Source organism: Crocodylus siamensis, chromosome 12, assembly GCF_052110815.1.
Source record: "Crocodylus siamensis isolate JL-2025a chromosome 12, ASM5211081v1, whole genome shotgun sequence".
Lineage (NCBI taxonomy): Eukaryota > Metazoa > Chordata > Crocodylia > Crocodylidae > Crocodylus > Crocodylus siamensis.
The window spans coordinates 30,477,159-30,493,913 of record NC_143406.1 but is presented as its reverse complement, the minus strand read 5'-3'; the positions used below and the strand labels follow the sequence as shown (position 1 = coordinate 30,493,913).

General features: G+C 39.7%; 1 protein-coding gene across 4 annotated transcripts in view; it reads right to left on the bottom strand.

The window, feature by feature from the left end:
- The window catches only part of CLEC16A (C-type lectin domain containing 16A), a 188,080-nt gene that overhangs the window by 6,747 nt on the left and 164,578 nt on the right, over positions 1 to 16,755 (bottom strand). For 2 of the 4 annotated variants that reach the window (XM_090023177.1, XM_090023179.1), the window contains exons 22-23: positions 10,932 to 11,078; positions 5,130 to 5,249 (exon numbers count right to left, since the gene is read on the bottom strand). In XM_090023177.1, coding sequence (XP_089879303.1) covers positions 5,130 to 5,249; positions 10,932 to 11,078 — 267 coding nt within the window. Of the gene's footprint in view, positions 1 to 5,129; positions 5,254 to 10,931; positions 11,079 to 16,755 lie in introns of all 4 variants that reach the window. The other 2 variants (XM_090023181.1, XM_090023180.1) reach the window with 2 other exon arrangements.

Sequence of the window (16,755 nt, the reverse complement as noted above, 5' to 3'; positions counted from 1 at the left end):
CATTTTGCCCACCCCTGCCCTATAAGATACAAATCTACCCTGCCTTATACTACGGGGTTAACCTGGAAAGCTCTTTCAGTATTATGGTAGAGGATTTACCACAAAAAGAAAACCCATTTTAACATCTACCATTACTTTAATTCTTCTTAAAAACCATAGGTTAGTAACATATAAAGTGTTAATGTGATTGAAAGAATATTGCACAGGTGCAAAGATATCTGGCTTTTGTCCTACATATAAAACACTCCCCCTGGGCAGGCAATATGCATTACTTCAGATTAGCATAATGGACAAGTGTCCACTTTATAAGAAACTATTTTCATGTCTCTCTTCTTGGACAAGATTAACAGTTAGCATATGTTCAAGTGTTCAAGGCACTTCCAGAATTATTTTCAAGGCACTCTAGTGAACAAAAGAGTCCCAAAGGGCTATGTTTTAATCCATATCTTGAAATACATTTTCAGTAGGGTGCCAGTAAATCCTGTAAAAACAGAACATGTAAAACTTAAGGCAAAACAAGGAAAAACAAAGTGTAGAATGTAATGAAAAGATAAGAATAGTCACACTAAAGAGAGGAAAATCAATGGTTTGAGGTATGGATGAGATATATGGTTTTTACATAATTCTGTAACAAGACTCCAAACTGCATATTTCCACTTCAGAAAAAACACTTAATTTCACATTTGTTGACAGCTTCTCCTTTAAAAAAAGAAAAATCAATATAAATTATAGAAAAAAATCTTGCCTCCAACAAGGTATTACCTTGGCTGTCTTCTAATAGCTAATGCTTATGCAAAATAACTTTGCAGATCTTTCCCATTAGCTGCAGAAAGGCTTTGATGAGAATATGGTACAGGGTAATAGAGGAAATGATGCAAGAACTGCATGAGCAAAAAAGTGCTAAGAAAATCTGAATATGCAGTTTCTCTGAATTCCAATGAAAACAACATTTTAATAAAGTCCAACCAGCAGTTCATTCTGTAGTGGTGCAACAGTTTGAATGACTGTGGTTTTTGATATGTAACAGTAAAAGCTATCAGGTCCAGAATTTTCACCCTTTTTTTCAGTAATCCCCAACATGAAACTTTTTAATATGTTAAAAATGCTTATTACTAAAATTTAGGTGTGAGGTATATTAGTCATTTTGGTAGATGCAGTGCATCAGTCAGTGATATTCTGCACACAGAAGGTGCGTCTACACCCTTAATGTGCCTTATATTGGGCTAATGCGCATTAAATGCACATGTGCAGACATGCCCAGAGTGTAATGTAAATCATGTGCTGCAACTCCTTTTAAAAAATCCATTAAAAAAAAAACCTTTACTTTCTAGTTCTAGTCTTGTTTTAATTTTATGCATTTATCCCCACATAGAACCTTTGATATAAACCTATATATTTTTATGAATTAATATCATATTATTGAGAAGCAAAGCACATTCTTTAATTTTAAATATTGTATAGAAGGTCTGAAGCAGTATAGCATAATAAATGTTTAAAATGACTGTCACTTTCTATATGCTTCAATGGAAGAAATAAATGGTGGAAAATAATGCTTTCTGGAAGGCGTCCAAAACTAAGAAATACATTTTTCTATTCAAAACTCTGAAAAAGCAGCTCAGAGAAATGATTAGAAAATAGAACTGAAAATGAGCAGTACAAATACAGCCTGCCCTTGAAGCAGTCTGGCTACAGGATTTTAAAATAGAATTTACAAAAATATTCTGTATTTTCTACACCACTTGTTATTGATAGAAGAAATTTCTCTCTCATCATTTAATTTTCATAACCCATTAGTAACCCTTGAACTTATTTCCTTTACTGTAGTGCTAACTATCTAAGGGTAGTGATGAAAAAACTGCTGCAGCCAGGCAGGGCAACTGCCAATGCTAACTATGGATTAGTGAAAAAATATTCTTAGGAACGGGGAGACAATGAATGACAGTACCAGGGCTACAGTACTAACATGACAAAAGTTTGATTTCTCTATTGAAAATCAATAGCTTACATTAATTTAAGCCATATGATCTGCATCTATATGATTATAAAAAGCTCATAATTTAAGATTTTTGTATTTGGGAGGCACTCAACATTTTAACATAAGAATCATTTGATTTTTCTCTGTCAACCAACAGAACTAATAAGAGCAAGGGCCAGCAACCATTTTAAGCTGTGGACTGGAACAACCCAGCTTCAGTCTGGCACTGGTTCAGCAGGACACCAATGGAAACAGGTGTTGGTCTGCACCTGTGCACGAGGGACCAGGCATACGGGAGCTGTGCTGGCACCATTTTCTACAGCTCCCCACTACTCAGCTGGGATTCCAGCCAGAGAGGAGCTGTGCCAGCTTTGCTTAAAACTACAGCAGCACTGCTACTGCTTCACACACTGCCCAGCCTGGGTGCCCTTATGGAGGCTACGCCCACACTGCAACCAGGAAGCGGCAGGTAAGGAAATGCAGTGGTGAGGAGGGGACAGCTCCCTGCTGCCTAGCCCCAGCACAGCTGTGGGCAGAGGCAAAGCCTTCTGACTCCATGGGTTAGACCTGGCCCACAGGCTGTATGTTGCTGACCCCTGAATGAGGGCATTAGGAAAAAACTAGACTATACAATATCTTAGCATACAAATCTGTAATATTCCATACATATGTATGATAGATATCAGTGTCACTTTGATGGAAAAGGAGGTTACATGAATGTTCCTCAGAAGTACTGCCAAAGCTACTGTACTTAATTTCAACAGCGAGAGAATCCAATAGGCACAAATTTCAAAACGGTTGGAACTCGGGCAGTTAAGCATGCAAAGCACCTACGTATCTGCACCTAAACCAAACCTCCAGAGTCTATGAAACTGGATGGTACATGCAAGACTCGTCATAATTTCTGCTTCTGGTGGAGCTGAAAATACCGCATGCCCCCTCTACACATTACACGTATTGCACAATTAAGTGGTTAATTGCACAACTACCTGGAGAGCAGCTACATGTGCAAAGTAGCTATCGCACAATAAAAGCCCCAGCCAACTATAAAGTTAGACCTTGAAGATGTGTACTTTTGTGTGTCAACTTCATAGCTGGTTGCTTTTGAGCTTTAATTTGCATGTATAGCAATATCTGCCCTGCAGCTGGGAGTCCCATAAGCTCCCAGAACTCCCAGCCACAGGGATTCACCATGCCCAGAGTAAAATCCCCGAGCTCTACAGATCCCAGTACTTGCAAACCCCAAGGTCCAGACCCTGAGCTCTAGGGATCCCAGCAGCTGTGATCCCCGAGGTCTGGAGGTTTTCTGTACCCCAAGCCCCAGGGACTTCTGCAGCCATGATCCTCTGGCCCCTGGCATTTCTCTGCACCCCCAGGACACAGGTTGGGGGAAGGGAGGGGGGCCACTCCTGTGGCAATCCTTGAGCCCTGGGGGTTTCCCTGCATCTCTAAGGTGGGGAGATGGTCACAGCAGCAGTGATCCACCAGCGCCAGGGATGCATGGGGACCCACTATGGCTGTGAACCCCTCAACTGGGGTGCATGGGGCTCCCAGCTGTGGAAACTTGCCAGTGTAGGGGGAACCCAGGATTAAGCTTCCCTTGCACCAGCCATAAAGCACAATTGGATTTAATGTGCTATCCCACAATTGCATCTACTTCTAGGCACATGTGGCATGGCAAGAGGTGCAACTGTGTGAATTACACATTTGATCCCGTTGCGCTTTTAACTTGACGTGTAGAGGGGGCCTCAGAAATAGGGTATATGGTTTCTTTGAAGATATCTGACAAGAATCCCTTTCTTGTATGTCAAGCTCCTATCAGGTCTCTAAGTCTGGTTACCAATTAAGATGCCAGAGAGTATCAAGGTATCTTTAAAGAAAGATTCATCTCATGTTATGTGACATTTCCAAATAACCATGGGAAAATATTAATCAGAGTTTTTCCACATGCAAAAGATTTTGTTCCATTTTGGGGATTTCTTTTTTGCTGAGCTAGTTCAACAGTTGCTGAGGCATACCATACTCCTGAATCTGAGTGTGCTGTGCTAAGATGGAGAAAATACTTAAAAAAAAAAAAATTATATACTAATTTGAATTCTCATGCATTTGCAAAACTTGTGATTATGGTTTGCAGACAAGGGCTGAATCCTGCAAGGTGTTGGGTGATCTTAATTTCCATGAGATTTAATGGAACGATAAAGTGCTCAGCAGCCCTGGGCTTGATCAACCATTGCAGGATACCACTCAGATCAACTTTGCAACAACAGAAGTGTACTAAAGTGGTTACTGGAAAAAGGAAACCAACAGGAGCAGAGCAAGGGAAAAGTCTAATGCAGTCTAAAGGAAAATCTCTTAAATCATGCAGCACCACACTACAGAAGGAGAACAAAAATAGAAAACAACTACAGCACAACTACAGCACAACTAGGACACTATGTGAAAAGAGTCTTAATACATTAGCTAAAATGAGCAAAGTTGCTTACACAATAGCAACAATGCAACAATTTTTATTTTTCACTCCATTACTAGCAAAAGGCTGATTTGGCCCGGTCCAATTTAAATACAGCTTTGTTTTGGAAATGACAAATGTTCTGAGGACCATTTTCTTCCTTCTTCATATCAAATATTTAATTATCTGGCTGAAGCCAAGCCGGAAGAAATAATTCCATAACAACATCATCTGACCAGGACTTGAAGATTTTCAAACAAAGTTGAATGGAGAATTCCCAGAGAGTTAAGTTCAATGTTTCTCTGTTCCATATGAGCTGAAGCTCAGCTTCTTGCTGCTGGCTCACTTTTTACCTTCAAGCCAATCTAGAGATCAAAGCTTACTGAATTCCACTGGAGCCACAGCTGCTCTAGAGGCAGAGACTTGATATATCCTCTCTGTGCAAGAAGGAATTTTACTTTTGGCAATACATGCTTGTTTTGCCTCAGTCTGCTAGTGAAAGCCTTTTGGAAGTAGGTCATTGCTGTGCCTACATAGGATGCCCTCAAATATAGCCAAATAGTTAAGGTATTTGAATGAATAATGTTTTAGATTCTGTATGTCATGCTTGTAGTAACAGTCAAATCATTGCTGTTAGTATGGAAATAGATCATAGCTGTGTTCTATTAAAGGTTGTGGGCTTTGAAATCTTATGGAGGAACCTGCCTGAAGTGATATTGCGTGAGTTGCGGTTGCAGTTGCTGCTTGAAGACCTAAACCCAGTGTCCACCGTGACTGTCAGCCTCCGACAGACTAAACACCCGCCGTCGTCCTTTCCTGCCAGACCTTACTAGAGGAAAACACAGTGATATATCATACGAAGGCTTTAACAATGGAACAGGGAAGGGAAACTGGAATGAATACAAAGGAGCAATGTTAGAGTACCAACAAGAATAAGTGACAGAGACAGATTCATAACTGCTGGTATTCCTGAGTGTTATCTTAAGTCACATCAAGAACCTGATAAGTTAGGAAAATGTTAATACAATTAGATGTACTGAATCTTTACAAAGAGCAAAATTAATTCAATTTCTATTACTACCTATATCTCTGGACATTTACTTACAGTATTTATGACCAGATCCTGCAATTTTGGAGCCAGTAGAAGTTTTGCTGAAATCACACTGAAGCAGGACTGGCAGGCAAATGTAACCAGACATGTAATACTTTCAAAAATGCTATTCAGGAGCTATGACTTACATATTCTGGTGAGATAAGAACATTGTAATCCTCTGCAACAATAAATTACAAAGATGACAATATTGGACCATCTGCTATTTCTGTTCCAAAGATGGGAAAGTAATATATTGCATTTGGATTTCAACAAAACCAAGTGCAGCATTTTAAAAAGATGAAGTAACAACCAGCAGTTAAGAAATAAAAGACACTTCTTAGCACAAAAGAAGGGTTCAGGAAAAGAAACTTTGGCAAAACAAAAGTACTTTTGTGCCTAGTTAGAAGATTGCTAGCATCACAGATTTGAAACAACATGATTGCGGTTAAGTTACTGAATCACAAAGGGAAGGGACAGGGATGATTTCTGTAAGATGGTAGCTTTTGCTCTTCTGTAGGCTCTCAGAGCTCAGTATTTTGAAATATATGATGTCTACAAATCAGACTGCAATTTACTTTTTTTTTTTTTTGAATAAAAGGACTCTCCTCTCCATTTTACTTCTTTTACTGTCAACACTACATTTGCCACAAGTGCAAGGCAGTTAGCCCAAGGAAGTGAAAGCCTTCCTAAATCCTCAGTGTCCATTACATTGGCATTTCCAAGTCCTTTTGTTATTCCTTATGAAGAAACCCAACCGTATTTTCTGACTTAATACAGTTTTAAAGATAGCAGAAATACAGTGTGACAATGAAATGACATACACCATCGCTCCATTTACAGAAGTAAAAAACTTCCCTATCCCATCCCTTAGCTTAGCAGATATGAATAAGCAAATAAAAACCACACTTTTCAAGAATGAACGTCAAAGACACTGTTGTATATGCACATTGATGAATGTCTAACTAACAGGAGAACAACATTTTCATCTTACATACTGCATTTGTTCAAGGAGGCATGTTACTTTAAGGAACACCACAAGTATAATAAGGAAACAACCTGCAAGAAGTGCAGTTAGGTATTGTGAGGACACTTCCAGATCTATCCTCCAAAGGACTTTCCTTTCGTCCAGTACAGTACATAACTTCTGCTTTCTCACTTCTAAAGGAATGATTTGATATATTGCAAGAACTAAATATTATCCCACAATTTTCTATACTGCTATACTTTTAAAGACCTATGTAACAGAATAGAAAGATAGCTTTCAGCATCTTTGGAAACGCTTAGTTTATAAGAACCCAGTTAAATAACCAGTCTTCTGTCAGTGATGGGAATATACATAGTAGGCATGAGGTTTAACAAAAGGGTAGTGACCTCCCTTATAAAGGGAAATAGCAGAGTCCTCTTAATGCAAATGAATGTTAGGAAATAACTCATTTCCAAAGCAAAAAAAAAAAAAAAAAGGCCCTGGCTCACCACCCATAATATATTATGTAAAGACCTTTTTGGTATTTAACTGTTGCTGGGTGAAACACCTGGTTTAGTAGATATGCCCTTCCTTATCCAACTCAACTGGTGAACATGTGATCTTTAGTTCTATTTTGTTCACCACTTACTAATTGTGCAATATAAAACTGATCTATTCTGTCCAAAATTTTATTCTCTAAATCAACTGTACAAAGACTCATTTATCCATTTTCACTTTAGCTGCATGCTATGAAGGATTATGTGGAAAAAACTCCATTCCTACAAGCTATTCGGTAGAATGCTGATCCTATGGGAGACAGATGGAGGAAGAACTCCTTCCTTCAGCACATGACACTTTGAAGCTGTACCTGCAAAGTATGCCAGAACAGGGATCATATACTTAATGTGGGTAATTCAAACAGGATAAGTAATCTAGCAGAATTCTGAAGTGCAGACTTTGAAAAATGAACATTTTACTTAACAATGGAAAGCTGCACCTCATCCGGCATTTTAAATTACAAAAATAAAATCAATACAAGCTTACTGGAAACATTGCATAGATGCCAGAATACTGAATGACTAGATTTTATTCTGGGAGATTACAAATGATGTCATTAGTTTATAGAGTTTTCCCTTTTCATAGGGTTACAAACATCTGTTTTCAATAAACTGAACTATTCAAGGATGTCATAGTTCGTTAACTTGCAAGACTGATTACTATGTAACATGAGTATGTAATGTGATTCAAGGCAAAAATTTAGATAATTCAGCTGGAAATGGGGTGACCACATCTAGTCAGAAACATTCAGTAATTAATAAGAGAGAGTAAGCAAGTACTATGTGAGCAAAGACCACTTCATTTTTTCTAGAGAAGAATTTTGAGGGTTCTTTTTTTATTGTGGTAGACTTGCAGCTTTTTCAATCTTCTAGTTCATTCCCCTCAAGTCTGTAGAGCACCCAGTGTAACAAAGCCCAGATTTTAAATGGGGACAAAAATTAGAACAATTAAGGCTTTTCCACCATTGTGAAGAATCAGATTTGATACTGAAGTATGCCTGGTCTTGGTCACATTCACACTTCAAGTACTCTAAGTACTTATATTTCCTAGATACATAAACCTTGTATGAGTCTAGATTAAGGTCTTGAAGAATCTTACAGTCTTCTCACTCCCTCAGTATCTGCATGATATTGCTATCTCTCTCTCTTAAGAAAGCCGATGCCAGTGATCACTTGCCAACACAACCTGTGAATTCTCTACACAGATGATGCAAGTCTTCATCTTAAGTAAATAGTCCTTTTTGCAAAAAGTTTTGCCTGAGCTACATAGTATGAACTGACCCCCAGGCTGTCTCTGGATAAAGTACAGGTGGCAATTTAAATTTAGCTTCAGATGGTTTGCTTCTGGCTGCCTTATAGACTACGTGACTTGTGCAAGACTTCAGAAACCATGGGCAGAAAAAGCTAAAGATTACATGGATTAAGGCTGATGGCAGGACATTTCGTTTTGGAACCCTCTTTCCCTCTTGATAGCAGAGTTCAATCAGTAATTATTCAGAGGACAATAATATTTTTCAAAGGATTTCTTTTATTTGTGCTAATTTCTTTTATTTTGATTGAAAAAATGATTATTTTGTACAGAAAATACATTTTTTTCCCAAGAATGCTGTAGGCGTTTTAGTACATGGAAATGGTAATAAATTTCCATTCAAAACTAGGTATCTCAGAGCCAGAATTGTTCTGTGCTTACCAACTTACTTTACAAAGGGTCAGTAGAATATTTTCTCAGGCTGTAATTCAGGAAATCAGACATTGAAAAACTAAACATGGCTTAAGGGTAAATTTGCAGGGTCTATACCCAATGATTAAGTAGCCATGCAGACATGTTTAATAAATGTACAGGCACTCTTCAGTTATATTAATGAAAATCTTATTGGCCATATGTGCATAGTGTTTAGTGCATCTTAACTGATTCTATCCCTCTTATTTGTATACTTTCTGAATTGCTGAAATAAGGCTGTTAGTGTATTTTGTGTGCATTTATTAAATTGATGTAGAAGTTAAAAAGCAAGAATCAAGGGATCCCAGGTCCCATTTTTAAAACCAATTATTCCTGCAAAAAAAGTAAACACCATATTTCCTTGAATCTAAGATGACCCTAAATTTAACATGACCTCCCAATAATTAGATTTTATTTATGGAATATTTATAAATTTGTTATTATTTTCCAGGTATAGAAGCTACGTAATGAAGAGTTGCCTTGAATTTGTCCTCCCACTGCTACAGTAGGGAAAGCAGTAGCCAGGTAGATGGCGGGAGGGAGGGGGTGTCAGGTGGCTCCCTTGCTCTCTGCCCCCCACTACTTCTCCCTGTAGCCTTCCTGCCCCCTCGCCACCTGCACCCCCACCTCCAACCTCCCTCCAGCCCCTGCCCCTGCCCTACTCCCAGTCTCTGCCTCTCTCCTCCTTCCACCTTATTGTCACATATTGCTCTGCCTCCCTGAAGCACAGCACAAGGAAGTGCAGCCCTTGCAGCAATGTTGGCACTGCTGACTTTTTAGGTAGGGGGCACAGCAGGTTGGCTGGTACTGCTAACCGGCTGGGCAGGGGATAGAGTTGCCATGTGCTCCTGCCTAGGAGGGAGCCCAGTCTGAGCTGGAACCAAGCTGCGCCTGACAGTAAGGGTGGGGGTAATAAGCTGCAGAAGGCAAGTGGAGCATGGGACAGGCAGGTGCCATGGGTCTGATTCTGGTCCTGGACCCAGGCTGAGGGCCAGAGTCAGAGCCACAGCAGCAACCTGCTCCTTCCACCTCCCCACTTTGTACATACATCTAAGACAAGGAGCTTTCCCCACCCCCATGTTGATTTGTGGGGAAAAAGATCGTCTTAGATTCAAGTACATATAGTAAATCCATTTGAATATCTATAAGAAAGCTGATAGTGGAATACCTAAGACCTAATATCAAGAAATGAAATTGCCATAGATGGCAAACAAAGCAGCAGTGGACCATCAGGTGTTTCAAGCATTAAGGCTATTGTCAGAATAAGTAACAGTCACCCCAGTTTTCAAAACTAATGGGGCTGGGATAGCAGCAGGGACAAAACAGAAGCATTTCAATGCAAATTATTTCAGGATGATCTTTTTACTTTACCCAGCTGCGGTTTCAGCAGCTCTCTGACTCGCATGTGTCAGTGATCACAACACAATGTATGTTCAGAATTCAAGGCACTGTGGAAAGCTCTACAAATACTGGACAATAAGTGGAATAATGGAAGAGTTCCAACTGGAATGCAACAAATCTCACTGAACAGCAATGCACTCTGGTTTGCACTGTGAAGTTTGAAAGCAAGTTATAATTAACATACAATTTTGAATTTCCTCTCCACCAACCAAAGACTTAAATAACTGAACCTCCTCAAATATCTAAGTAAAACAATCCTCAATTACTGTCCAAATTTTAAAATGCAATAACCTAGATTCAATGGCAGTGCTAAAATGAATCTTACTTGCCCTATAGTTACAATATAACATAGAAGACATAAACATTTAAGTGTTACTTGCTTTTATATAAGTGAGGCACTTTACAGTAATCAAATGTTTCGGCATAAACATTCAGCTGCATTTAAAGTTCACTGGGGCTCCATGTCACTGATGCTTTGTAAGTGCATGCACAACGACTCCCATTTAAAATGAACAGAACATATAGACATACCAGTAAGGAATAGAGAATGGTGGGGACATCATTCAACTATTGTTCAGAATCATTGCCTACAAAATACATCCATTGAACGTAGCAGTCCACAAAGCTAATTTACCTCATTTGTAGACACTATTGTAAAAGACCAAGGTAACAACTTGAAACACTTTTTTTTGTTTAGTTAATCCAGTAAGAATTCAGAAAATGAACTACTGCCTACCCCTGGGTGCCTGCGCTGAAAATAGTGGTTTAATACCTGATGGACTCTGTGCTGCAGAGGGAGTGGAAGTTGAGCTGGCTGTGATCGAATCACACCGTCCAGTACTCCCGCTGCCACTGGAAGGAGATGGTGATGAAAGTGGAGATGGATTATGCTGGTTTATACACTGGGCCACAGCAAAACCTGAAAGACAAAACATTGGTCTTTACAAACAAATAATTCTAATGGGGATAGTGTAATCATATGGCAGATTGGGAAACGGTGAGAAGGACAACAATGCCTTACACTGTTAATTCAGTTTACTGACTGTAAAGGGCAACCATACTACGTTTTCAGCAGGGAGGGTTAAGCAGCAAAAGTTCTTCTCAACTGGAAGGAAATAAACTTCTAAACTGATAGGCTGGAGTGGTACAAAATAGATTTGTAAAAATAAAACAGAAGGATAGGGGCAGCTTATATTCCTGAAAGTCACTAGCAGTTTTCAGTAAGTGCTGGCTTCAACAATTCAAAGGGATGCCTGAAACAGAGATTTGCTAAGCTGTCTTTCTGTGCACTAGTGTGAACACCTGCGAAGTATTTCTTAGTGGATTACTGTCACTTCTGATGAATTTTATTAAAACAAACCAAATGACAACAAGGGACTTTTTCCAATCTGAATGAAGCAGAGAGCTTATGTAACATCCAATCCTTACCCTCTTTTACAATTCTAACCCCTCTTCAGAAAATAAATTATATAAATTCCATTATGGACCACAGTTTTCCGTCTTTGAGACGCATCGTTAGTATTCAACCTCTGCAGAAAATATGGAAATAAATTGAGCCCTCAGATGTGCCTTGCTTCACACAGACCCTATAAATAGCTGACATGTATGCTTTTGATATTTAAGAAAATTATCAACCGAGCAAAAGTAAACTAGCCACCATGAGCTTTCATGCACATTAGACTATTTTAATGAGCATTAAAGCATCACTAAAAAAATATGCACTTTTGCTAAGGCACATTAAAATAGACTAATGCATCTTTTCTAGTACCTCACAATGGAGATACTAAATTTAATGCACCTTAGCAAAAGCGTGTAGATGCAGGTCTGTGCAATCCAATTTGCTGTGCTAGATTGGACATTTATGGTCTGGATCCAGTCCACTGTAAATTGTAAACTCCTGGGTTAGACTGTTTTCTGAACCCCATTTTGAAGGATTTCTAAAACATACTTTATTCGCTCTAAGGCCTGCATAGACTCAGTCATCATCACTTTTTCGTGTGGAGGGACACAGAACAGTTCCATGAAGATTTTAATTCTAAAGTCTTCCTACAGTATCTTAGCACATATCAATTCCTTTTATACAAACACTAAAAGTCACTGTCCTGATGGATGGCCTGCCTAATTCACCTGTGAATGCACCATTGGAAATTAATCTAGCTATCCCAAACAAGCACTAACACCACTTTTATGTCATCCCTCAGCTGCATCTAAACTCCTGTGCAGGAGCCTTTTCTCTTCTGTTTTTCAGTCTAATTTTTTAATCTGCTTGATTCATCTTCAGAATTGTAAGAAGTATGAAAAAAAACTGCCTTGTCTTGCCCAGATGTTATAGAGCAAACTAAAAAAGTTTTAACAGCTCAGAGAACTATGAGGTTTGGTAAAGATCATCTACTATAGTGATGCTCAACCTTCTGGCTGTGTATGGCCCAACCCCACTGCACCCTAGTGCAATCTAACATCCAGGGCTACATTGTCTGGCCTGTGGGGTTCCCCTTGCTGCAGACCCTAAAAGGGGGTCTTCCACCTGCAGGCATGTGCCCCATGTTGTCCCACAGAAATGGGACCCTGGAGCCCCAGGAGAGACATGGACCTGACAGATCAACTGTACAGGAACACATCTCGACACAGATGATCCCATACCAAAAACTAAATCTTTTTCAATCTTGACAAATCTATAACAAGTTCTGCTTTCCCAAACAAAGCCTCCTCTCAGCAAAGCTGCACTACTTTGAAGACCATTCGTTTATCTTTCTTATACCGTAATGGTTAGTAACTTTAACAACTATAAAAGCCCTGATGCTAAGTGAGATGACACACACACACTCTGCTATTAACCTGATGCCCTATCATTCCTCATTCCTGTATAATACTTTCCATGGAAAATATTGCCTTGTTTTGGCAGGCTTTGGGCTATTTAAAAAAAGAAAAATACTAAATAGCTCTCTGCTTTAAACTGTATACGAAATATCACCTAAGATTTCAGAACACCGTTAAGTTAGAAACATTAAAAGCTAAACTAAAGTTGTACCACTAAAGCTGAATTTAACTCTGATTTGGGCTCTTTCATTTCTGTGAAGTGCCATTCCTGTGTTATGCTGCATCACAGACACCAAGCTGAAGATATTACATGCATCTTAAGATGTTATGCAAATACATTTTATCTATTTCCTCCCCCCCCAACCCCAAGGTTATAGAAAAAAGGCTTTTGGGCTAAGGCTCTGCATTCATGAGGTAAAGGTATACTTGCTCTTCCTGAAGGCTTGGACTTAGTTTCTAAAGCAGTCCTAATTAAATCTGACGCTCGTTCTTAAACTGCATTTCTTGCCCAAGAATTCACAACTTTTATTTATTTCTGACACAATCCCACCATTTCTGATCTGGAAATTAGTTGCTCATTAAATACAGCTCAAAGTTGCTTGCAATTCAATTTCTTTCTGGCAAGCCACCAAATAGGAGTATTTTGACAACCAAATTTCTTGTTGCATTTTAATTAACTCACAAAGCAGAAAATGAAGTAATCAGTGGTTCACTTACTCGCTGTTCAGTTGCCAGCCAATGTTCTGATAACATATTAAGATACTAAAGCCTTACATTAATAGTTTTATCATCATGCAATAGATGAAAAGACACTGGCATGCTAAGTGGTTTGCTTCCATCAGTGTACACACTATAGTAGATTCAATGGGTGGGACTTAAAGCAAGTATTTATCATTGTACAAAGAACTTGTTTTGTGCTAACTTTCAGACTATAGGGGATATCATGGTAAAGTCCAAAGAGCATACCCTCGATCAGGGGTGTCAAACATATGGCCTACAGGCTGGATCTGGCCTTCAGAGGTGGGCCATCTGACATGCAGTTGTTTCTTGTGGTCCAGATGACCCACCTCCAGATCTGGCCTGTGGGAGCTTCTCACTGTGGCTGCCAGTGCTGCTGTGCTGGCACAGTCAGCACCCTAGTGGTTAATGCCCCTACACTCACTGCCCCCCGCCAAGTTTCTGGCTGTCAGTTGCTTTGGGGGATGAAAATCATTGGCAGTCAGCAATGGAGAAGCAGAGTTGGGGAATAGAGGAGAGGGCAAGCAGTGACAGCATTAAATCCCTTGCCTGCCCTGACACTGACTCTGGAAGCCGTGAATGAGCCATGTCTGCTGGTCTGATCTAGAGACAGGTCATACTGGTTGCCAACCCATTCAGTATGCCGCCCTTGATGAAAACCTGGCCCCACTAAAATCAATGAAAACTGACTTCTATATGGCCCAAGTTTTACCCTCGATATGCTACGAGGACTTTTAAGCTGGGGTTTTCAGCACATCTAACTATGAAATGAGGTGCCCAAACCCATTCACTTCTAATGGAAACAGAGTTGTACACTCTAAAAAGAAGCTTCAGCCTTTGTTTTTAAACCTCATCTATTGTAATGAGAGAGAAAATTAAAATTGAAATTAATTCTTCTCTCTCCAACTGAAAACTGCAGTATGAAACACTATCTTTTAAATAGGTGGATTTACAAAAATGTTTCAATAGAAATAATGATTTGGCATTGTGAATGGAAAAGGATTAAAGTTTCTGAGGAGTGATAACAATTTAAAAAGAATTTAGATTAAGACTGTGAAGTAAAATAAGGAGAAAATTATACTCTAATACCAACATGCTGTTTCACAACATATGGAACGTATTGTAGGACTATGATCTTTGGTTTTAGTTGGAACTGGAGACCATATTTAGACTTTTCTTTTAAAATATGATTTTGTATTTGTTGTAATCCTACACTTCATGGTGGGGTTTGTTTACCTATTTGTTTGTTTTTTTTTAAAGAAAATGATCCACAGTATCTTCTGTAATATGTAAGATCGTTCTACAGTACCTCTTATGACTCCATTCCATGATTCCCATTAAGATTGCCTGTTCAATCCCACTCTTCTAATTTAGGAAATGGAACAGTGCCAGGCTCAACTTTAAAGCGTTTCTGGGGAGCATAGTAGGAACAACAAATAAGCACATAAAGGTTATATATGTAGCCATAAAATTTCCATGCTTGCATACTATTCTCTGTAGCACTCTACTTAGGACCCTCTGCCTATCCACTGTGGAAGAATTACCAAGTGTTTATGAGGCTTGCCAGTATTTTAAATAAAGTAGAAATATTGTAGCTGTGATTGTGCAGGAAATGAGGCAAGGGATGGATTTTTCTTCTTTTTATATATTATTGGACCAACTATATGATTTGAAGAAGTGTTGGACAAATGGTTTTTAGTAAAAAGAGGTGAAAGAAGCACAGAAGAGCAAATGCTTATTTAGTCTCCCCCAAATATACAGTCAGTCCAACATAAGACAAATACCTTTACCTCAGATGTTTTAAAGCACCAAAACAGATTTGAACTTCTTCATTAAAACCATGACAGAGCAGATCTATTCTTGATAAAATATAGCAATTTGATAAGCAGCTGATGCAGTCAGCTACCACTGTACACACACGGATTTAATTTACATTTATTTCAGAAACCAAAATTTCTTTTTCTTGTGTCCTTGTCACAGACTAGATGTTTTTCCAGAGTTGTGCACCAGTGATGGCTCTTTTATTGCTGCAGTGAGGTCCTCCTTCATTCAGCTCTCTCCAAGGAGTCAGCAAATGAGCAGGTGCTCCACAGTCTGCACTTCACCACACTTGCATATATTTGTGTCATTACAGCAGCCCATTTGATCATGTTTATTTTTGATCTTCCTGTGCGTGCGCACTGGTGATTCAGGTATCATCATGCTGGCCAGTCTAGATTAGCCCCTCTGGGAAGTGGTTCCAAGTCACCAAAATGATTAATCTTTCATAACAATTTAATATGAGGCTACACAAAATGGCAACTGACGAGAAGGACCACAAAATGAACTACCAACTTAACTGTTTTGTAGCACTCATGCCCACAGACTTTTAACTATAAAGTAGATATTTACTGAATTCCTTGTACATACCTTTCTCTGTCTCCAAAAATGTAAGGGGGGTGGGGGGTGGGAGGGAGCATGAGTGAGCATACAGACATTCAGGGGGGTTAGATGAAGTTACAAATGGCCATCCAAAGTAATGCAAGTCAGGTTGGGGGGCTAGCAGGCTCTCAGGGTCTCTTGGGGCCAGAAACTGAGGGTCAGGCAGGGTCTTCAGGGGGAGCTGCTGGGGTTCAGGAGGATTTTGCAGAATCGGGGGGGCTTACGGGATTGACAGGGCAGGGAAACTCTCTCCCCCACCACCCAGGACCAAGGGCCGTTTTTAGCACCCCCACTCCCAGATAACGCCCCCTCAGTGAACCAAATGTCCCCTCACTCCCGACTTGCTTGGCTCCTGGTACTTGCAAACACTGGTAAAACCACTACTGGGAGCAGCTTCTGGGATGGGGGATTTGGGAGGCTTGCTGGGGGGAGGGGGAGCAGGGGGGAGTGGGTTAATCAGTTGGCCTAAAAACAGCCTAGTGTCAGGGGGGTGGGTAGGAAACACACAGCCCTGAGGTTGGGACCAGTGGCTGGGCTTTCCCACCCCTGTGGCTGCACTGGAAACTGTACAGAAGTCTAGGAGTTAGATTGGTCTAAAAATAACCAACCCAATCTAAGTT